Source organism: Crinia signifera, chromosome 7, assembly GCF_055691185.1.
Source record: "Crinia signifera chromosome 7, ASM5569118v1, whole genome shotgun sequence".
NCBI classification, from domain to species: domain Eukaryota; kingdom Metazoa; phylum Chordata; class Amphibia; order Anura; family Myobatrachidae; genus Crinia; species Crinia signifera.
The window spans coordinates 98,263,456-98,286,427 of NC_139223.1; the positions used below are offsets into that span (position 1 = coordinate 98,263,456).

The 22,972-nt window shown below is 43.8% G+C and overlaps 2 protein-coding genes across 8 annotated transcripts in view; both read right to left on the reverse strand.

Moving 5' to 3' along the window:
- Positions 1-22,972, reverse strand: part of WIPI2 (WD repeat domain, phosphoinositide interacting 2) — a 474,144-nt gene that overhangs the window by 51,241 nt on the left and 399,931 nt on the right. For 6 of the 7 annotated variants that reach the window (XM_083153522.1, XM_083153524.1, XM_083153523.1 and 3 more), the window contains one exon: positions 6,176-6,303. The exons of the other annotated variant lie outside the window; for it this stretch is intronic. In XM_083153522.1, the coding sequence (XP_083009648.1) occupies positions 6,176-6,303 (128 nt within the window). The remainder of the gene's footprint in view (positions 1-6,175; positions 6,304-22,972) is intronic. 7 annotated transcript variants of the gene reach the window in all.
- Positions 6-4,785, reverse strand: LOC146020413 (uncharacterized). Its single transcript, XM_083153526.1, has 2 exons — positions 3,550-4,785; positions 6-3,473 (listed from the first exon to the last, which is right to left on the reverse strand). The coding sequence occupies exons 1-2, from the start codon at positions 3,593-3,595 to the stop codon at positions 2,929-2,931; spliced, it is 591 nt and encodes a 196-aa protein (XP_083009652.1). The 5' UTR covers positions 3,596-4,785; the 3' UTR covers positions 6-2,928.

Here is a 22,972-nt window from a genome sequence, read left to right on the forward strand (position 1 = left end):
CGTAAATAAATTGTTATACATCACCACCTTTATGCATTCAATAAAAAAATATATATACTTAGGATCTATACTAGTATCCTTATCCCAAAAAATCGTATCGACTCCAATCCACCCTCAAGTGGAATAGACGTGTAAAGCACCTCCACATCTATGATACACCATTTATACTGTATTTTACTCTCAATTTTACTCTCCTGAAAATTAGATGTAAAATGAAGAATATACGTATTCACATTAATGGCAGAAATAAAAGTGGTTAATGTACTCTCATCACCATCCCATATTATTAGAATATCATCTATATATATCTATGAAATGAGATGATATCTTTAAATATACAATTGATTTCGGGACTAAGCTCCTCCCATTTACCAAGATACAAATTCGCTAAGCTTGGTGCATATGGGGTCCCTATAGCAACCCCACACTAAATTAATTGTTATACATCACCACCTTTATGCATTCAATAAAAAAAAATCAATATACTTAGGATCTATACTAGTATCCTTATCCCCATAAAATCGTATCGACTCCAATCCACCCTCAAGTGGAATAGACGTGTAAAGCACCTCCACATCTATGATACACCATTTATACTGTATGTGGGACGCCACATGAAGATTTTAGAAAAAGCAACATCTGGGTAGAATCCTTGTTATAAGATCCCAAACTAGTAACATATTTTTGTATAAATAAATATATATTCAGACAACCTGGAGGTTGCACTATCAATACCAGCTATGATTGGACGTCCCGGAGGTCTGTCCAATCTTTTGTGTATTTTGGGCAAGTAGTGAAGAATTGTCAAAGGTGGAAATTCATTAACAATGTACTTAGCTTCATTCTTTGAAATACATTTATTAGAGAGTCCCTCATTAATGAGAGTTTTTACTTTTTCAACAATCATCAAAGTCGGATCAGTTTTAACTTGTGAATATGTAACAGAATCATTAAGAAATCTGAAGGCTTCATCAAGATAATCAGTATGATTTAAATAACAATCCCCCCCCTTGTCAGCCATTTTTATAACTATTTGAAGGTTTTCTTCCAGGTTTTTGATAGCCTTCCTCTCATTACTGTTAAGATGATCTATGCTATGATTTCTATTTGCACATAATTTATCAAAGTCAGTTTTAATGAGATTTAAAAAATGTGTCTGTCAACATAATTGCCCCTCGACTCAATGGGGTAGAAAACCAATTTGGGCTTTAAATCAGTTTTATTAACATGATCACTATCGGCATTATATATATATATTTTTTTTAGCAAAATTACACTTTAAAGTAAGAGATCTGACAAACTTATTACTATCAATGAAAAGGTCAAATGCATTGGGTCCGTTATTAGGGGCAAATGATTAACCTTTTTTTTTAAAAGAGATCACTAGACAGTTGATGATCAGATAGATTAAAAATCCCTAATTGTTTCAATGTTGGTATTTTCTTATTTTGTCTATTCCCTCCTCTTTTTCCATGTCTAACAGGTTTTGTTTCCTTGGAACATTTGGACTGTCCTCTGAGCAGGGGCATAGCGAGGGCGGAGCTGGTGGAGCACAAGCTCCAGGCGCTGATTGATCACAGGGTGCCAGGAGCCGTGCACCGCCAGCCCGCCTGCCTGCCTGCCTCGCCCACTCCCGGCTCCCAGTTGTGCACCGCTGTCTGCCACTATTTTTAATTTAATTCTCCTGCTGGACCGCGGCGCTCACCAATAAGTGCTCGCAGTCCAGCAACCAATCAATCTTTTCTTCAGGGGCACAGGTGATGGATAGGAGGTAAGCACATTAGCAGCCACTCAGCCATCCACATTCCCTGTGCTTCCTTACTCCTGCTCATACGGGATGGGAGCTGGGGCTGCTCTGGCGGTGCTCTGTGTGCTGCTGTATATTCCTCAGCAGCAGCAGGGAGGGGGAGGATTGGGGACTGAGGAGAGACAGAGCACTGATCTACTTCTGCTGAAAACATACTGTATAGTACCTATATCGTAGGTGCAGCAGGCAAGAAGCTTAACTGTACCATATAATCATTCAGGGGAGGGTGCAAAACATGCCCGTGCTCCGGGCACCGTGCTACACCACTGCCTCTTAGAATTTCAGTCTCCTGCGTTCCCTCCATTGAGGTCTCTCTAAAAAAATCACCATGATTTTGCATGGTAGGCGTGCATTCGGACAGAACACCGACTGCAAACGAACCAACAGGCAGGAAATATGCGGTGTTCATAAGCAAGTTTCACTTTGCGGACACCACTCGGTCATGCGCTAGGCATTTGGATCGCCCAATTAGTACGGCTGCACCTGAACCACTGTCAGCTGAACACAATACAATCCACTCCTCTACTCATTACTCATTAATTACACTCTTTTCATTGCTTCAATTGGAACCATTGCAGCCTAAATGGACCATTACAAAACACACAAATATATGCTGAAAGCACGGCTGCATTTTTTACACACATTTACACTGCAAGCAATGGACAGAACTTGGTATTACTAATATAAATATACATGTCACTTTTAGATTCAGCAATAACACCAAACATTTGGGGATCAAATGAAAAATGTATTACAGTTAGGGAAAGCATAACATTTTAATAGCATGTTACTTGGCACATGCCAAAAAATAAAGGTACCATAACAGGAATGTACAAAACAAACAAAAATGTACAAAAATGTATTCTTTTCATACATAGCCTCAGCACATTAGGAACACATCAGGTGGCTTCACAAGAAAACTATAGCACCAACACTTCAAGTACAGCAGACAGTAATGGTAGCAGAAAGAGGGCAACAGGGGAACCAAACAAAACATTTGAAACGAAGGCAAATGTGGGTACCCTGTGCACGGGATTGGGTTGCACACATGAAGCTGACACACACATCAAAATGAAAGATTTGGGAAGACATAAAGGGTGGAGATGAATGCGGAGACAAGTTCACTTTTGGGACCGTTTGGCCCTGGTAGGGTCCTTGCCACGTGCAGCAGCTCCTCGGCCATGGCCACGTTGGGATGGTGGGGCAGGTGGAGCAGATGATGTGGAAGGGGGGGATGGTATTCCACTTCTGCCAACAGGGAGTGCTGGTGTAGGGAATGCACCAGAAACGACTGACAATAGGGCCCTATTGGTGTTAAGTAGCTCCGCCACAAGCTCATTATGGCGGAGGCGGAGGTCATTTTGGCGCAGGGCTTGCTCTGCCAACACCTGCAGGCTGCCAGCTATGGACTGCTGGGTGGCAGCCATGGCCTGCTTGGTGGCAGCGATTGTCTGCTGGGTGCTGACAATACCCTGCATGACCTCCTCGGTCCTACGCAGCTGCTCTGATGCTAAGTCTCCCTGCTGGCGAATCTGCCCAAGCATCTGCACCCACCTGTCCAAATCCTGTGTGGCCGTTGGCTGCTGCACATGGCTGGCACATGTGGCAGGTGGCACTGTCTCCTCCGCCTCCTCAAGAGTATCACTCCCGCACGTTGGAGATGCTGCTGAAAGAGAAACGTACAATTACAACACATTCCTATAAAATTAGTACAAACTACTTATGGCATGCAAACAAATTACCTTCTAAGTCAGTAGCAAAAACTTCCACTTGGGCCTCACTATCCATGTTGCTCACCCCCCAGACCTCCTCAATTGCAACTCCTCCAACTCCTCCAGGGGGGTGAGCTGCAGTCGGCCTGGCATGGGGCCAGCCCCGGAGGTGTGGCTGTGGTTCCAACGTGCGGTCATTTTCCTCTTGAGGTTGGTTTTGAAGTCATGCCACCTGCAAACAAAGTTTAAATATTATTACATGTTACCCCTGACGTTTGATTTAGCATGCATTTAAATCTGCTACAGATTTCAATGTGTGCTTCATTCAACATAACTTACATTATGTTAAACTATAAAACCAACACTTTGAAGAAACATTCACACTCACCCTACAATAAATATAGAATAAGTGACATGGCAATCATGTCTGTTGCTCCTAGCAATGTGACCGACCATTTACCAAATCCATCTAACATATAATAAAAACATTACTGGTCTTGTTCTGCTCAAATGTAACACACTTGAACTTGCCTCTTTTTCACGTGCTCCGTCTCACGAACTTGTGGAGCTACCGCACTAATCTCCACAGTTATGTCCTCCCAAATCTTCCATCTCCTTGTGTGTGTCAACCTCTCCTGTGTCAACTCTATCCAATCCTGTGCACGGGGTACCAGTATGGCAAGCTCCTGCGCTTCAAATGCCATGTTCCTGGTGCTTGGTTCCTCTGTTGGCCTCTTTCGGCCACGGCTACCAGTCGCTGTACTTGAAGTGCTGGCCAGGCTACTCTCTTGTGAAGCCACCTGCTGTGTTCCCAATGATTCTGCTGAGGCAGAAGATGGCCCAGCTGTAGATTGGGCAGCTGTAGATTGGGCAGCTGTAGATGGCCCAGCTGCCTGCTCACCTCCCAATGGCTGGTCTCTGGTGAGGTGCTCATTGGAGGTGATGGAGTCCATCCGAGCTAGGAGGCGCTGATGCTCCTGTTGATTGTGAACAAGACATGTTTGCAGCACAAAGTTGTATTTTGTGCACACCTATATATACACATTGATGTAATAGGCGTACATCAGCCCCACCCTGCGGTCTGTGCGACAGCATACCATACGGCGATGTACACCGTGGTGTTTGTGCGGCGAATAGGCCACGCCCATACCAGCGGAAAATCAAATGTGTAAAAAATTTGCTTTTTTCTGGTTTAGAGCTCACCTGCCAACTGCCTTATGGCTCTAAACCAGAAAAAAGCACATTTACTAAGCTCCCCGCATCGGACTGAGGAGAGGCGCAGAGATCTTTCATCTTCCGTGCCTCTCCTCTGAATGATTTTATTGGCCGCCTAGTGGCCAATCAGGAGCCGACTTTCTCATTTGGAGGAGAGGCGCAGAAGATAAGAGATCTGTACTACCAAGTATTATGTGCATTGATTTTTAATGTCTGCAAAGCGCCTTGAGTCCTGTTGGAGAAAGTGTGCTATATAAATTATACTTACTTACTACTTACACAGTATTAAACAATGGTTTATTCTATTTTTTTTACACTGAATCAGCTCGATGCCCACTGCCCAGGGGCATCGAGGACAGCACCAAGGCTTCAGCCTGGTCAGGTAAGTCCTGGAGGGGGGGACCCCTTTATTGGGGGGGTCCCCACTCCCCCAGGGCCCCTGGCCAGTAGGGATAAATGTTTTGGCCGCGGGACCTTATATAATAAGTGTCCCCCGGCTGTGACATTACCCTGCTGGCTGGTTTGGCCTGGGGCTGGTTCTTAAAATACGGGGGACCCCTACTAATTTTGTCTCCCATATTTTCAGAACCAGCCCCGTACCGGGTTTTACAAATCGGGGAACCCCTATTTGCCGGGTCTCCTGATTTTTTTTATTACCACCCCTGGCTCTTTCAGCCTGGTGCTGGTTACGGCTGTGGGGGAGACCCCACACTGGTTTTTTTAAAATGTATTTATTTTTCTATTTTTTTACACTGAAGCCTGCATGGATCTGACTGATCCGTGCAGGCTAAAGCCAATACGACAGGAAAATAAAGTGTATTTTCCTGCCATAAATTTGCGACCGTTTCACACTAATTAGCGGCCGTATTTTCAATAACCACCATTCTTTTGAATGGTGATTTATGTTGTATTCTTTCGATGGTGTATTCATTCATATTTGTAAATACAAATACGAATGTCCCATCAATAAGGATACGAAAATTCATATTTTTGGCATAGTAAATGCCAAAAATACGTATACGCCATACGAAAATACGATTTTTTTCACGAATTTGTGTTAGTAAATTTCCCCCTATCTGTCAAAGCCTTTTATTTATTTCTGCACTAAATTACATGAAATTACTGGAGTATTTGTTAACTGATGTGTGTATTATTATCAGCTCCTTCTACTTTCAGAAAGGAAACATAGTGCTCAAAGAAGCAATTTATTAAAATAAACTGTACTACAGTACCATGAAAAGGCAAATAGGGCTCAATATCTGTAGTTGGCTATAGACTGGAGACAAATTGACTGTCTCCAGTCATAGGTGCATATAAGTAATTACATACTGGCTTAAACTTGTCAGAGAAAGCTAAACCACTGCATATGTGACGGCCATGGGATAACACATGAATTAAAAAATTGATCAACTAGATAACAGTAAGTTAACATCTTACTTACCGTTACTAATTGGTGATGTTGAGTATGCATCTTTTGTTGCTGCACCACTATAGTTCTTGGATAAAAATGGTTTATCATGTGACGCAGACTCTAAAATTTCATTGTTAAACTCCATACTGCTATCCAACCTGAAACAAAGAGTGAACACTACTTACAGTAATGGATAGCTGGAAAAGATGGAAACCAACACGTAATCCATACAAACTCAGCACATTTAATCTTTGCTTTTAATCTGGTAATTACTTTGCCAGGCATGCTGTATATATAGAAAACCAGAAAAGAGATTTATCCACAGCACATGACATGCAGTGAATCAGTGGTTTACAGCAAATATTGGATCCAATGAGGTCCAAAGGGTGCGAGGTGCCATTCAGGTGCCATTTTCATGTGTTTAAACGCCGGCAACAGCATACAATTCAGGGCGATCTCGCACCTTTCGATGGGCCGAATTCACTTAAAATTCCTCGTACCCCATCATAAAGTGTGCCTGGTGCCGTGATCATTTGCACTCGCGAATCATCTGCACCAAATCGACCCCGTTGCAGGCCAATACTGTAGCCCCCTTGTTGTGATGAATTTTACTTATTTTTGTTATCACTAGAAGTTTATACTAATGAATTCCAGTGCTTAGAAAAAATAATCTCTATTCTATTAAATATAATATACGAAAATAATAATAAACAGTGTGTTTTTTATATATAGTATCTTCTGTAAATACTCACCCTGCACATAGTTTACAAGAGGATTAAACCATAGACTTAATGATTTATATATGTGGATCTTTTTAGGCACAATATATCTCTTTATCTCTCCTACTTTGGCACTCTATTGTAATCTATATCCCAGTTCGCATGCACTATAGGTCCAAACTATTCTATACTGGTCACCATGGCGACATGTTCTCCTTTTATTCCAACATCGTATGTGGATCTTCCCTAATAGGATGCCTGGGGTGAGTAGATATATGACGTATGAATTAATATGTTCTGTTTCCGATCAGGTGCACCAGCGCACAGTAAACTCCCGGCCGGAGCACTAATGAGTCCCACAGACAGGAAGTACCTGGCTCATGTGAGTGTTGTGCGTTCCACCAGCCTGACAGCTGGGCGGTGCTTGCACTCCATTGACAGAAAACGCCAGTCTGGTAGGCGGCGTTATGCGTTCCATTGTCCGGGGACACTGTGATTGACACTGAGTGGCACCTAATCTAATTGGCAATCATTATGGGTATATAAACTCAGGACAGGGCGGCTATTAGAAGGGTCACTGGTTGCTGTCGCAGACGGACCTTAGTATTGCTGACTCCATTTAACCCAATGTGGATGTGCACCTCTTTTTGCTCTCCTTGAAAAAGATCCTTACTGGATCGAAATGTTGTCAAAGGAATAAATGACAACTCAATCAAAGGTAAAGGTTATTAACGTTTCAATGCTGTTTGCATTTTTATCAGGATACAAATCATAAATGACACATACTTTACATATATTCCCTCCACCAACACTGCAGAAGCTGGCGTACCTCCTGGTTTCCCGCTCACAGCAGGCTTACATGATGACATCATCAAAATGCGGCACGGGTGCCGGGCCACGCTAACTGCATAACCTAGCATCCATGTGCTTGTTTTAATATATTATACAATTAGTTAGAAACTGCAATAAAGTTATGTATCTAATAAAACTAGCTCAGTGCTAGATCTCTGTGCCAATTACCAGAGTAGGTCACCAGGGATAAAACATTAATGTTATAGGTAGCAAAACACTATGCCCATAAAAAATACTAACAAGTTATCAAACAATTAGACATTTAGAAAGTATAGATCAGGCATGTCCAACGTTGGCCCTCCAGATGTTGTGAAACTACACATCCCAGCATGCTTTGCAATAGTTTTAGCATTCTCTAATAGCAAAACTGTGGCAAAGCATGCTGGGATGTGTAGTTTCACAACATCTGGAGGGCCAACATTGGACATGTCTGGTATAGATCAATGGATGGAGACCAATGGAGGGGTTAAGGTGTTCAATCAGACTATCCAGCGTGTTTCACACTGTAGAAGGCTTCTACCACGGTCCCCTCCTCATAACAGTTTAACTATGTGGTCAATCATACGATACCGTATAGATGTGACACTGTGTGCATTTTCAAGGAAATGTCGGGCCACCGGCTGATCACTATTGCCCTTATTAATGGCAGCATGTATGGCAGAATGGTGCACTGCCATCCCTCTCCTTGAACATGCACTCAGTTTTCCCTATATACGATTTACCACAGGGACAGATTATTTGATAAACTATAAATCAGGATTTGCAAGTAAGATAATGCTTGATATCAAATGCTTTACCAGTTAATGGATGGTTAAATTTACTGCCTTTAAGCATGAAACTGCAAGTGGTGCAACCACAAGGGAAGCATCCATGTGCTTGTTTTAGAAAATGACTGGGTTTCTTAATAACCCTATCAATTACATCATTTCTGACAAATAAATCACAAAGATATCCCCCCCCCCCCCCATTTATAGCAAGCAATTAAACGTGTCACAGGTGATGGATTAGATGGTATTGTGTGGTGCACTGGAATGGATGATTGACCAGAAGATGTAAGCTTAAAACGAGCAGGTTTCACGAATGAACTCATATATATTACATGAACTTGAATCAAATACTTCTTTGATAAGCAGTCACAAATCATAAATAATAAGTCTTTGCAATAACCTTGGAAAGAACTGAGAAACAAGTCTTTGTATAAATATGGGAATAGGTGTTTGAAGATAGATTGGATGATTGAATGATTTAAGATTGGACGATTGAAGATTGTAGGTGGAATCCGGATCAGGAGGTAGAACCGGAGGGCACCGTGATGGTCCAGTGGCTCCCTGGGAATGGAGGTGGATCAATGGACCGGATACCAAGAAAGAGGCTGAGAAGAGGTCAGAGACCAGCAGGGACTACTGACTGGCAGGACACAGTGAGCAGAGGCACTAGCAGGAGTCAGGATCTTCCCAGAGCTGTGTACTGCCCAAGAGACTCTTTGCACTGACTCCGGATAGCCTAGGCAGATCCTCTTTATGGCAAGGTCGGTTGCCATTGGCCCCCTGGACAGAGGAGGAGGGAAAGACCCAGACCTGGCCAATCACTGTTTTGCCCTTTTCCAAGATGGTGGCACCGGCCTCCCAGCACCTACCAACACACAGTCAGACTGCAACACCTCCAACAAGCCTTTCAGAGCCAGCATCCTGAGCCGCCATGACCTGCTGCCGCCAGCCCGTCGAGGACTCCACCGGACACATGCCAGCCGACGGCAGACACGGACGGGTGAGTACTGTGCCCGCTGTGTCAGCGCACGGCCGCGTGTGACAAAATGGGTATTTCAGAGTGACAGTGACGATATGATGGACCAATTTTTCTTGCATGTTTTGTTAATTATTTTACTGCTCGTGTTATAGGTAGTCGCCCACGGGAACATGAATGCACACTGCCTATGGATTTTCATGGTCAGCAAAGAGTTTCTGTTAAGTGTGTATTTTAGTGGAAGAGTGTATTTTAGACTGCATAGCCTTCTGGCTGTATAGCATTCATAGCTGTTAAGTATTTTTAGTGTTAAGTATTTCATATTAATATAACTGGAGATACAATGGAATTCTTCTGACCTCAACTTCCCTTTCTCCTCAGGTAAACGGAACTGAGCATTTTCAGCTGCAAACTTTCTATCCTGTATATTCCACACACTTTTTGAAGTTTATTAGGTAAACGAAATGTAGAATATTTTTTGTTTAGCAATTTCTGCTGCAGTCTGTAACCAAGCAGGTCATCTCTTTGTAGTAGAGGGGGCAGTGGTCTGCTATTGATCACACCTTTGATCAATCATTTGTTGTGGGTGGAGTTGTAGGGGGATTACAAGCATGTGGATTGTTATTTAATAAGTGTATTTTAGGCTGCATAGCCTTCTGGCTGTATAGCATTCATAGCTGTAAAGTATTTTTAGTGTTAAGTATTTCATATTAATATAACTTTGGAGATACACAGGAGAGAAATAGAAGGATATACCATTCTTCAGCGAGTCACCTGATCCAGCAACATCACCGGCCTCACACCCTAATATCACTACTTACATTTTCTCTGTAACTATTTCAGTGTGCTAGATTCCACATCAGTTCTCTGTGCATTGTATATGTCCCTCTACACCTGCTTCTCACACTACTTACCCTAACTCTGCATTTATTTTTATTTTCTCTATTTTGAGACTATCTTTCTGAATTATACTGTGGTACCACAGCCATGGTTCCTCAATCCTGTGCTATACCTATTCACTCTGCATGCTCTCTGCCCCCTAGCAGGGGGTGTTGTGGCAAGGGCTGTTAGGGTTCAAGGGTGGAGGGGGATAGGAGGAGGGAGTGGACTGCTTTTTCCATTCTCTCTACCTGCTGCCTCATATCCGGACTATCCCTGCCATGCTCACTTCTTGCCTTCAGGTCTCCCTTAACATGCACCTCATGTCACCTGTGTGTCTCCCCCTACTTCTAGATTGTAAGCTCCTTAGAGCAGAGTCCTCTTCTCTTCTGTTCTCACAGCACTCTTCTTGCATTTCAACTACAGCTCTCTTACTCACCTACAATCTATACCTGCATCTATTCTCATTCTCTTCCTTATATCTCAGCTGTATTGTGCACTAAGAATTGTGCTTTCATTGTGTTATGTCTAGCTCTGTGTACCCTGTACTGTTCTAATGTGTTCGATATGTACGGTGCTGGCTGGTGCAATCACCATGTGGCGCCCCTGAATGGCTGCATGGGTACTGCACAGCTAAATCTGTTCCCCATGTCAGTGTCCCTTATTAGAATGCATCTAGTGCATATCTGTATATGTGATGTACATGTGTGATGTATATCTGTACTGCCATTGTTCCTTGTACTGATAACCCTTTGTATTGCAGTATGTGCATTGTTATTTTTGGTACTCTTTACCTAGAACGGCGCCCATCGCGACCATCGAATGCACTAAAAATCGGGTGCGATGCGATGGCGCGATTTCCCATAGGGACCAATGTTAAAAATGAGATTGGACGCGATTTTAGTGTTCAATGCCTCAATGCCCGTGATTTTTACATAGGAAACAATGTTAAATGGGCCACAGAGCCCAAATAGTCACCGTAAAGTCTGAAATGGCCCCCACAATTGTTAACGCCACCCCACAATCAACGTCAACCCGAAGCGTGGCGAGCGCAGCGAGCCCGCGAGGGGCGGCGGTACGCGTCCTCCGACCTTTTCATACCCTAGTATCCACGTCGGCGTGGAGTTGAGAATAGAATAGTGTGGCGAGCGCAGCGAGCCCCGCGAGGGGACGCGGATACCTTCACAGTTATACGCGTCCCCTCGCGGGCTTCACAGGTGTCCGTGGCGACGCGGACACCTGTGAAGCCCGCGAAGGGACGCGTTTACCTGTGAAGGTATCCGCGGGGCTCGCTGCGCTCGCCACACTATTCTATTCTCAACTCCACGCCGACGTGGATAGTAGGGTATGAAAAGGTCGGAGGACGCGTACCGCCGCCCCACGCGGGCTCGCTGCGCTCGCCACGCTTCGGGTTGACGTTAATCGTGGGGTGGCGTTAACAATTGTGGGGGTCATTTCAGAGTTCAAGGGCACTATTAGGGCTCTGTGGCCCATTTAACATTGTTTCCTATGGCCAAATCGTGGGCATTGAGGCATTTAACAGTCAAATCGCATCCAATCACCGTTTTAACATTGATCCCTATGGGAAAATCGCGGGCATCGCGTCGCACCCGTTTTTTATGGACCCGCGATGCCCGCGATTTTTTACCCCCGACGCCCGCGATTACAATCGCGGGCGCCGTTCTAGGTAAAGAGTACCTTATTTTTAATGTCTGTAAAGCGCCTTGAGTCCTGTTGGAGAAAGTGCGCTATATAAATAAAACTTACTTAAGTGCCAGAGCTTTGTCTCTGGCCTGAATGAACAATTTATTAAGGTATCCCCGATCTTTACATTTTTCAAACACATCATCAATCTGGACACGTGCCCTATTTGGGTCACTATTAATCCTTAAATACGTAATTTCATGCAATTTCATGTTGTACTGTATGTGTATTTAATCGGACCATTGTTATTATTGTGAACCTCAATGGATGTGTTGAAATTCACATTGGTCTCCACTCTAAAAGATCAAGAGATCATCTATGTATCAGACTCCTCAAAAAACATATTCGCGTATGATGGTGGGACTGGTGATCCCATTGCACAGCCACTTATTTGGAGATAAAAATCGCCTGCATGTAAAAAATTATTTTTATGTAAAATCATTTCTAGTAGTTGTAGGATGAACGATGGTTCAGGTCCATCATAGTCAATCTGGTTGCACAGAAACCGCCTGATACACTCCAATCCCTCGATGTGGGGGATGGATGTGTAAAGGCTACTAACATCAACCGAGCACAACTAGATATTATCCAGGGTAGTGCTTGTGAGGATACGGGGTTCCACAATCATTCAGACACCGAGCAGATTAAACCAAAATACGTTTTATTTTCCACAGCACACACAAATAGATAAAAACAGGAACACGAGGCAAAATGTAGCATATAAACGGTATCCTGGTAGCAGTCCAAACCGGCAGTTCTTGTAGCATCACAGTTCCAAATCAGAAAACTATCACTTATTCCACACAGCCGTGATAGCAGAAACCTGTATAAGTCCACATAGCACCGGACACTCCACACAGGAGTATAATGGGGCCCACCCAGGGCAGATGATGAGTTCCACAAGATACCTAGGCAGAGTATTACCTCTTAGCCTAGGACAGTGACCAACATTTTAGCTGGCTTGTGTGCAATCCATTTTAAAACCTTCTAATTTCCCACGGTGCTTGAAGCATCAGTGGGTTTGCCCAAGGTCCGGATTGGTGGATTCAAGAATCAGGTATATCCCACCAGGTAATATAAAGCTGTCCACCTGCTGGGTCAGGCTCCATAATGTTTGCTTCAGTTCAGAGATGCACAAAGAAGTGCAAATAAAGAGGAACAATCACCGGCTGGTTGCGTTATGTGCTTATCACCCCCTGTGAGGAGTGTCCCTCAGCTATCACCCTCCTGTAAATAGCAGGGACAATAGCAGGGTAATTGGATCACCCCTGTGGACATAGCCTTTTGGTGAAATTATACACTTCAGCCCTGGGTATTTCCTGTATGACCATATATGGGTAACATCCTCTGATATACAGTCTAATACTATGGTTCTGGAAATACACACACATATAGGGAATAGAGACATCTACGGAGAACAATAGGGTACAGACGGACTAAAGAGTACATTCATCACTACACATAATAAAATATCATAATTACAGTCTAACTGTGAGTCTGATAACCTCACAGTACTCGCAGGAGTTTGCAGTTAAATTCAATTAAAGCAATTAAGAGACTAGTTGTATCCAGTAAATATCTCTGTTGCTGGACAATATAAGGTTGCAGTATCGAGTCCATATATGTACAGACCACTTGAAAGAGTGAGCCCCTGCCTGCAATAATTGGGTGGCCAGGTGGCTTTGAGGGATGTTTATGGATCTTTGTTACAGAGTATAACAGGGACGTGACAGCATATTTAAGAATTAAGGCGTCCTTCAATTTTTTGGTTATGATATTAGAAGCCAGTGCTTGTTGTAATCAAAGTTCCAATTCCTTAGTAAATGTATTTGTATCGGCCAATTGTCTGTCGATTTCACAAAGGTAGTCCAATAGATTTAATATCACCTAAGCCCCACCTTTGTCTGATGTGCGAAATACGAGATCTTGTTTATCAGAGAGATTTTTTAAGGAGACCCATTCTTCCAGGCCAAGATTGTTATAGTGGGCATTCAATTATTTTTCTTCCTTGGCAGCTAGTCTAGCATTCTCATGTATGTTTTAATAGACGCATTTGTCGACGGTGGATCAAAGGTCAACTTGGGAATTACTTTGCAGACTTGTGGTTACACCACTTGCGGTTTCATGCTGAAAAGCTGTAAATTTAACCATCCATTAGCGTGGCCCGGCACCCGTGCCGCAATTTGATGATGTCATTATGTAAGCCCGCTATGAGCTGCAGTGTTGGTGGAGGGTATATCTACGTAAGTAAGTGTCATTTATGTTTTGTATCCTGATGAAAATGCAAACAGCATTGAAACATTGATATCCTTTACCTTTGATTGAGTTGTCATTTATTCCTCTGAGTGCCACTGCATGTGTGTTGTATGATGGACCCTTTGGTTTTTTGCGGAGCACTAGTTTAGCAGGACTTAGGAGTGCCGGCTACAAGGAATATATATATATATATATATATATATATATATATATACACACACACACACACACAGAGGGATAGGGCGGCACTCAGAATGGTGCAAAAGGTTCCATCTTGAATGATGCAAACAACGTCCGGTGCCCTCCTGAATGCTTGCAGCAGTCAGCTGGGCATAAATATACAAATTTGTGGAAGGCGTCACTCTGAAATAATGACAATAGGCTCCTTGGTTGCCAACGTTTCTGAGCCACGCAGGCTCCTTTATCAAGGTGCAGGAGAATCTCCTGCACCCTTGATAAAGGAGCCTGCGTGGCTCAGAAACGTCGGCAACCAAGGAGCCTATTGTCGTTATTTCCGAGTGCTGCCTTCCACAAATTTGTGTATATATATATATATATATATATATATATATAAAAAAAGACAAAAATCCCTAAAATTGCGCTGTTAATATACAATGTTATATTAACTGTTGACACTCTATCCCCTACTAGTAGGGATAGAAAAAACAACTATACCAACAATAGTGTCCTCAGCGCCCCAACTTGGTAATGTCCAACAAATAATTCAATAAAATTGTTTCAATAAAAATATTGACAAAAACAATTGTAGTGGTTCTTTTATAAGAAGCTTTTCTTTTTATTTTCAGTACATCTGACCAACATCCAACGCGTTTCGTCTCGTTAGAGACTTCATCAGGGGTACATGATCTAAAATATAACATACATTTTATAAGATACATGACTTTTTTGGACATTACATTAAAAATGATATTCATAAAATAATTTTTACAAAGTACATATAAGGTACATAAAAGTATATATATAGTACATAGAAGTATATGATGATAGAAATGGAGAGAAATGATAGAAATCTCCAGTCTCTCCATTTCTATCATCATATACTTCTATGTACTATATATATACTTTTATGTACCTTATATGTACTTTGTAAAAATTATTTTATGAATATCATTTTTAATGTAATGTCCAAAAAAGTCATGTATCTTATAAAATGTATGTTATATTTTAGATCATGTACCCCTGATGAAGTCTCCAACGAGACGAAACGCGTTGGGTGTTGGTCAGATGTACTGAAAATAAAAAGAAAAGCTTCTTATAAAAGAACCACTACAATTGTTTTTGTCAATATTTTTATTGAAACAATTTTATTGAATTATTTGTTGGACATTACCAAGTTGGGGCGCTGAGGACACTATTGTTGGTATATATATATATATATATATATATATATCCTGATGATAGTGCCGATTAAAGCACTGAAACGTTGACACTAGACAGTTTCCTGTCGTCTTTTCCTGTGTGTCGATAGCTGAGTGCCGCACCCACCCATTTCTTCTACAAGTTGCTCATATCTGAGCTGTGAGGGCACCAGTGCAAGCTTCCACGAGCAAAGGGAGTGCCGGTCCTCCATGGATTTATATATATATATATATATATATATATATATATATATATATATATATATATAGGGGGGAGAGACCGCACTCACACTGGAAAGTCACAATGGTGGGGTGCCCTACAAAGGGAGTGTGTACCCACAATATAGTTCTGTTCCCCAGTCCAAAGATTGGAGATGTGGGGCACTCTCCACAGACAACACTTCTCCAAATGAGTGTTGTCAGTCAAATAACTTGAAATAGTCCAAACAATGCCCCGACGTTTCGGTCTGCATAACAAGGACCTTTTTCAAGGAGCCTATAAAAATGGTAAATGTATATATAATATACAACAAATGCAAACATATATACATAACAGAACATGCGTAAATAGAGCAATACACTTACTTAGTCCTCTCCTCTCAGCCTCATGCACCCACAGTGTCATTCACCCTGAACCCTCTCTCCTTTTTTCCTCCTTTGAGTCTCACTCTATCCGTCTATACTACCCCTACCACCTCCGTGTCGCTGTAATCTACCGCCCCCCTGGCCCTATCTCCCAATTTCTTGACAACTTCGCCACCTGGCTTCCACACTTCCTCTCCTCCGACCTGCCATCTGTCATTCTTGGTGACTTTAACATCCCCTTGGATAACCCCGCTGATCCTGGCACCTCCAAACTCCTCTCTCTCTGCTCCTCTCTTGGCCTATCTCAGTGGACTACCTCTCCCACCCACATCCAAGGACACTCCCTCGATCTTGTCTTCTCTCGCTCTTGTTCCCTTACTGACTACACTATCTCGGCTTTTCCTCTTTCTGACCATCACCTCATCTCCTTCTCCCTCACTGCTTCCCCCTCTCCCACCCCCCCTCCCAAGCGCATTGTCTCACGGCATAACGTCAACACACTTGATCTTGCTGCCTTCTCAAACACGCTGTGTCCTCTTCTCGCCCCAATCGCCCTCATGTCCTGCCCGAACCTCGCTGCCTCCCTCTATAATGACACCCTATCTTCGGCATTAGACTCTGCCTGCCCTCCCTCCTCTATCCCCCTTCGATGCTCCAACCCCCAACCATGGCACTCGCCTATCACCCGATTCCTTAAAAAGTGCTCTCGCACTGCTGAGCGCTTCTGGAAGAAATCACGCTCCCTTGCGGATTATCTCCATTTCAAATTCATTCTTTCCTCCTTCAGCTCTGCCATTGCTCTGGCCAAGGAATCCTACTTTAAGTCCCTCATCCTTTCCCAATCATCCAATCCCCGCAGGCTCTTCGCCACCTTCAACTCCTTGCTCTCCCCCCCTCCTCCAGCTCTTCCGTCCTCCATCGTAGCCGCTGATTTTGCTACCTACTTTTCAACCAAAATCTCCTCTCTCAGGACTGCCATCACTGCGGCCATGACCTCACCCTCTCCCTCCTCCCCTCCTACATCTCCACTCCCCTCCTTTCAACCCCTGTCCTCATTTTACCCCACCACTGCTGCTGAAGTCCACTCTATCCTTCAATCCGCTTCTCCCTCCACCTGCCCGCTCGATCCTATCCCCTCCAATATTATCCGTCGTCTCAGTCCGTCAGTCTGCTCTCACCTGGCTCACCTCTTTAATCTTTCCCTATCCTCTGGGATCTTCCCTTCCTCCTTCAAACACGCTCTTGTCTCCCCAATTCTCAAAAAAACAAATCTGGACCCCAACTCTCCATCCAACTACAGGCCCATCTCCCTCCTCCCTTTTGCCTCCAAACTCCTAGAACGTCTGACCTATAATCGTCTCCTAAGCCACCTTACTGCTAACTCCATTCTAGACCCCCTCCAATCCGAGTTCCGCCCTTTACATTCCACTGAAACTGCCCTGACCAAAGTCACTAACGATCTACTATCGGCTAAATCCAAAGGCCTCTTCTCTATCCTCATCCAGCTTGATCTGTCGGCTGCCTTTGACACTGTTGACCACCCTCTCCTGCTCAACACCCTCCGCTCCTTTGGCATCACTGGCACGGTCTTCTCCTGGTTCACCTCATACCTCTCCGATCGCTCCTTCTCCATCTCCACTCCGAGCTCCTCCTCTCCTACTACCCCACAGCCAGTCGGTGTTCCCCAAGGGTCAGTCCTTGGCCCTCTTCTCTTCTCCCTCTACACCACCTCTCTGGGCACCCTCATCAGCTCCTATGGTTTTCATTACCACCTTTATGCTGATGATACCCTAATCTATCTCTCCTCCCCCGACTTATCCCCATCACTCCTGTCCAAGGTCTCCGAATGCCTCACGGCCATCTCAGCCTGGATGACCCAACGCTTCCTGAAACTAAACATGGCTAAAACTGAACTTCTAATCTTCCATCCCCCGAACATCCCCTCTTCTCCCACTATCTCCATCAGCATTGGTGAAACCGAGATCACGTCCACTGACCAAATGCGCTGCCTCGGTGTCATCATTGACTCCTCCCTCTCTTTCACCCCCCACATTTGTGCTCTCTCACAGTCTTGCCGCTTTCACCTACGCAACATCTCACGCATCAGACCATTCCTCTCCACTGACGCGACCAAAATTCTCATTCACTCTCTTGTCATCTCCCGCCTTGACTACTGCAACATCCTTCTCTCTGGGCTACCTCTCACCCGCCTCGCACCTCTCCAATCCATTCTTAACGCTGCTGCTAGGCTCATCTTCCTCTCCCGCCGCTCTACCTCCGCCTCCCCCCTCTGTCTATCTCTTCACTGGCTCCCCATTCCTTTCCGAGTTCTCTTTAAACTCCTCACCACCACCTACAAGGCTCTCTCCTCCTCCACAGCTCCCTACCTCTCTTCACTGATCTCTATCCACACTCCCTCCCGTCCTCTTCGCTCCATCGCTGATCGCCGACTGACCTCTCACCTAATCACCTCCTCCCACTCCCGTGTCCAAGATTTCTCTCGCGCTGCCCCCCTGCACTGGAACAACCTCCCGCCACCCATCAGGCTATCTGATTCCCTTACCTCCTTCAAGCGCTCCCTCAAAACCCACTTTTTTCGACTAACCTATCCCTCCTCCTAACCTCTTTTGATCCTCCTATCCTGCCTATGTTCCCCTCCGTTCCTACTTATCCTATTGTATTTTGTTCGTCCACCCACCTATTTTTAGTATGTTAACTCTTATGAGCAGGGCCCTCCTTCCTCACGTACTCACCCTACCTCTTTACCTCACCTGTCCTCCTGTCCTGTTCTTCCCTTCCTTTACTTCATCTTCAGTCTCCTTGACAATTTTGACACCTACTTCTGAACTGATGCTGATTTTAGTTCTACCAGCTATACCCCTATTTATACTGTATCTTTCAACACACCCTGTACGTTACCTTGTAATTTGTTTTTTTTGTTTGCTATGTACGGCGCTGTGGACACTTTGCGGCGCCTTATAAATAAACGTACTACTACTACTACTACTACTACTAGTGTGGAGTCAATATACAGCATCAGGCTAGAAACGGGAATAAACACCTCATCCTGGAGGGGGACAACCTGTAACTGAAGTCAGCGTTCCGTGCAGTCACAAATGAGTACAGGGTGCACTGGGGCTCAAAGTTAGCACAATAGCGCTGCTAAGTCAAATGGGCAATATTGTGGATTAAGTATAAAGCCAGATCCGGGCAGATGTGTAATGAATCTCATGGATGGATGTAAAGACATCCTATGATGTAAAGACATCCTATGAGATGTTGCATAGCATGGTGGATGAATTAAGTGATTCTAATGTGTGACTGTTGCATTTAATCAAATTAGAGATAAATCACATCTGGAACCTGTGATACTAATGCCAACTGTCTATGGTGAAGAAACTATACTTTGGGATCATATATTAAAGTGAACGTCCTACGTGAATTATAACAATATTTCATTATTTGTGTGATTTTGATATTAATGATATTATTAATGATATTTATGGTATTTTTAATATTTTTATTATTTATTATTTTTTATTATTATTTTATTTATTATATTTTTGTATATTTTAGGAAGGTTTTTACAAGTATTTATAGAGTGATGTATTCTGAAAACCTAAAGAGATGTTCAAAAACCCTAAAAGGATATTCAAATGTTGTGAAAAAATGAAAAAAAAAAAAAAAAATGGGAAGTGGATCGCGCTAAAGCTATCAGATGATGAATCTGGGGTCTAAGTGTAGACCTGATGTATGTCGAATAAAGAGAATAAAATAAAGGATGGGAGAAAAAAAGGGATATCATGATGTAAATTCTCATGGGAATTGAGATCAGATTGGCAAGAAGGTACAACCGTATAGTGACAATCGGAATACCATACTATGGGGTATACTATCTTAACCTAAGGAAGACATACAATGGACAACATAAAGCAGTGCATCAATAAATTATCGCAGGAAAATGTTCAGGGGGTTGTTCTCGTTAAGTCCCCGAGGGGCAAGAGTCCCCAATTCATGAATCCAACGGCATTCAAGTTTTTTCAAAAGAAGCACCGTCTCCTCCTCTGGGTGGCGGGGGGACCCAATCTATCAAACGACATCTCAGGCTGGCTATTTGGTGGCCTGCCGTAAGAAAGTGGCGTGGAATCGGGAGATCGGCTTTGCCAGTTTGTGTAGCTGCTCTGATTGAATTTCAATGGTTTGCCATCCTTTCTCTAAACTTGCGGGTCGTCATCCCAACATATGCAAGGCCACATGGGCAATGTAATAGGTAGATCACATAGTCCATTAAACACTGAAGTCTGTGTCTAATGCGGATTGGTTTACCCGAGTGTGGAAACGAGATGCCGGGAGTCAAACTGTTACACGTCATGCACCCGAAGCATTTAAAGCAACCTGGTCATCCAGAATGTAGCCAGGTGGTGTATATTAAAGCTTAATATATTAATATTAAAAGTTACGTTTTATTCCATGTCATTTATATATCCATTGATCTTTAAAATCATTATATAAAGTGTACCCAAAAACCTACTGGTTCTTCTTCAGTCTCTCTTGTTAGACTACCTTTTTCAGTATACACGCTGAACTTTCTTTGGGAGCACCGCCAACCAGTAATTGCTAATCAGGGTTTCCCTGAACAGCCCTTTTCCACATGTTGGTCTATATTAATTATTTTTATTTAATTTGCATTAACTAATTATCTCCGAGCCTGTGCCAACCCACCTCCCCCATCTCAATCCAATATTCACATTACACAGCACATAGTGACCATATTCACATTACACAACGCATAGTGACCATATTCACATTACACAGTGCGTAGTGACCCATATTCACATTATACAGTGCGTAATCACCCATAGTCACATTACTCAGCGCATAGTGACCATATTCACATTACACAGTGCGTAGTGACCCATATTCACATTACACAGTGAGTAATCACCCATAGTCACATTACACAGCGCATAGTGACCATATTCACATTACACAGTGCGTAGTGACCCATATTCACATTACACAACGCATAGTGACCATAGTCACATTACTCAGCGCATAGTGACCCATATTCACATTACACAGTGCGTAGTCACCCATAGTCACATTACTCAGCGCATAGTGGCCCATATTCACATTACACAGCACATAGTGGCCCATATTTACATTACACAGCCCATAGTGACCCATATTCACATTTGACAGGGCGCAGTGACCCATATTCACATTATACAGCTTGTAGTGACCAGTAGTCACATTACACAGTGCGTAGTGACCCATATTCACATTATAAAGCACGTACTGACCCATATTCACATTACACAGTGCGTAGTGGCCCATATACACATAACACAGAACAGAGTGACCATATTCACATTATACAGCGCGTAGTGACCCATAGTCACTTTACACATTGCGTAGTGACCCATATTCGCATAACACAGCACGTAGTGACCCATAGTCACATTACACAGCGTGTAGTGACCCATAGTCACATTACACAGTGCGTAGTGACCCATAGTCACATTACACAGCGCATAGTGACCCGTAGTCACATTACACAGCACGTACTGAGCCATAGTCATATTGTACAGCACGTAGTAACCCAAAGTCTCACTGCACAGCACGTAGTAACCCATAGTCACATTGCACAGCACATAGTAACCCATAGTTACATTGCACAGCACGTAGTGACCCATAGTCCCATTACACAGTGTAAAGTGACCCATAGTCCCATTACACAGTGCGCAGTGATCCATCATTACATTACACAGCTCTTAGTGACTCAAATACACATAGCACAGGATGCAGTGAAGCGATGTTCACATTACACAGCACATAGGCCCTTATTCTGGTCGGTGTGGATATATCCGCGTGCGTTCGGGCCGCCGATGTTTTGTATCTGCGCATGTGCAGAGGCGTCTCTGCGCATGTGCGAGCGGGGCGTACGGCCAAATCCCGCATGATATGTTAACATATTACCATATGCATACGCCCCGCGTTTCATGGGCGTTCCCATGCAAACGCTGGGCGTACGTATGGTAATGCAGTCGTGACGCACGTGTAGGGGGCGGACATATGACATCGCCGGATGTCAGCTGCCCGCCCAGATCCCTGCTTTTGCACGGAAAAATGTCCGTGTGGTCTGAGGTTGCGGGAGCTGGTGGAGCACTCGGTCCTGCATTCGATGGTCTGCGACCATCGAATGATGGGGGAGGTTCCCTTAGATGGAGGAGGCATATTCCGTAAAAAATACACGTGCGGTCCGTTCGGCCAGCTTCTTACCGCGTACGGACGGAGTTGGCGATCCGTATGGAAGGCGGGGTTTCGCACGCACGGTCCTGGCCGCATAATCGGATCCGGCCGCACCGATCAGAATAAGGGCCATAGTAACCCATAGTCACACTGCACAGCACATAGTGACCCATAGTCCCATTACACAGCGCATAGTGATCCATCATTTAATTACACAGCTTGTAGTGACCCATAAACACATAGCACAGGATGTAGTGACCGATATTCACATTATATAGTGCGTAGTGACCCAATCACATTACACAGCGCATACTGACCCATAGTCACATTACATAGGGGGCGGGCATTCGGAAGGCAGCGTTCCGCTCGCTAAGCAGCAAAAGAACGCTGCTTAGCAAGCGATCCTGAATCAGGCCCCTTGTTCCCCTCAATTACTAGTACGCTCTCACACACTGGTG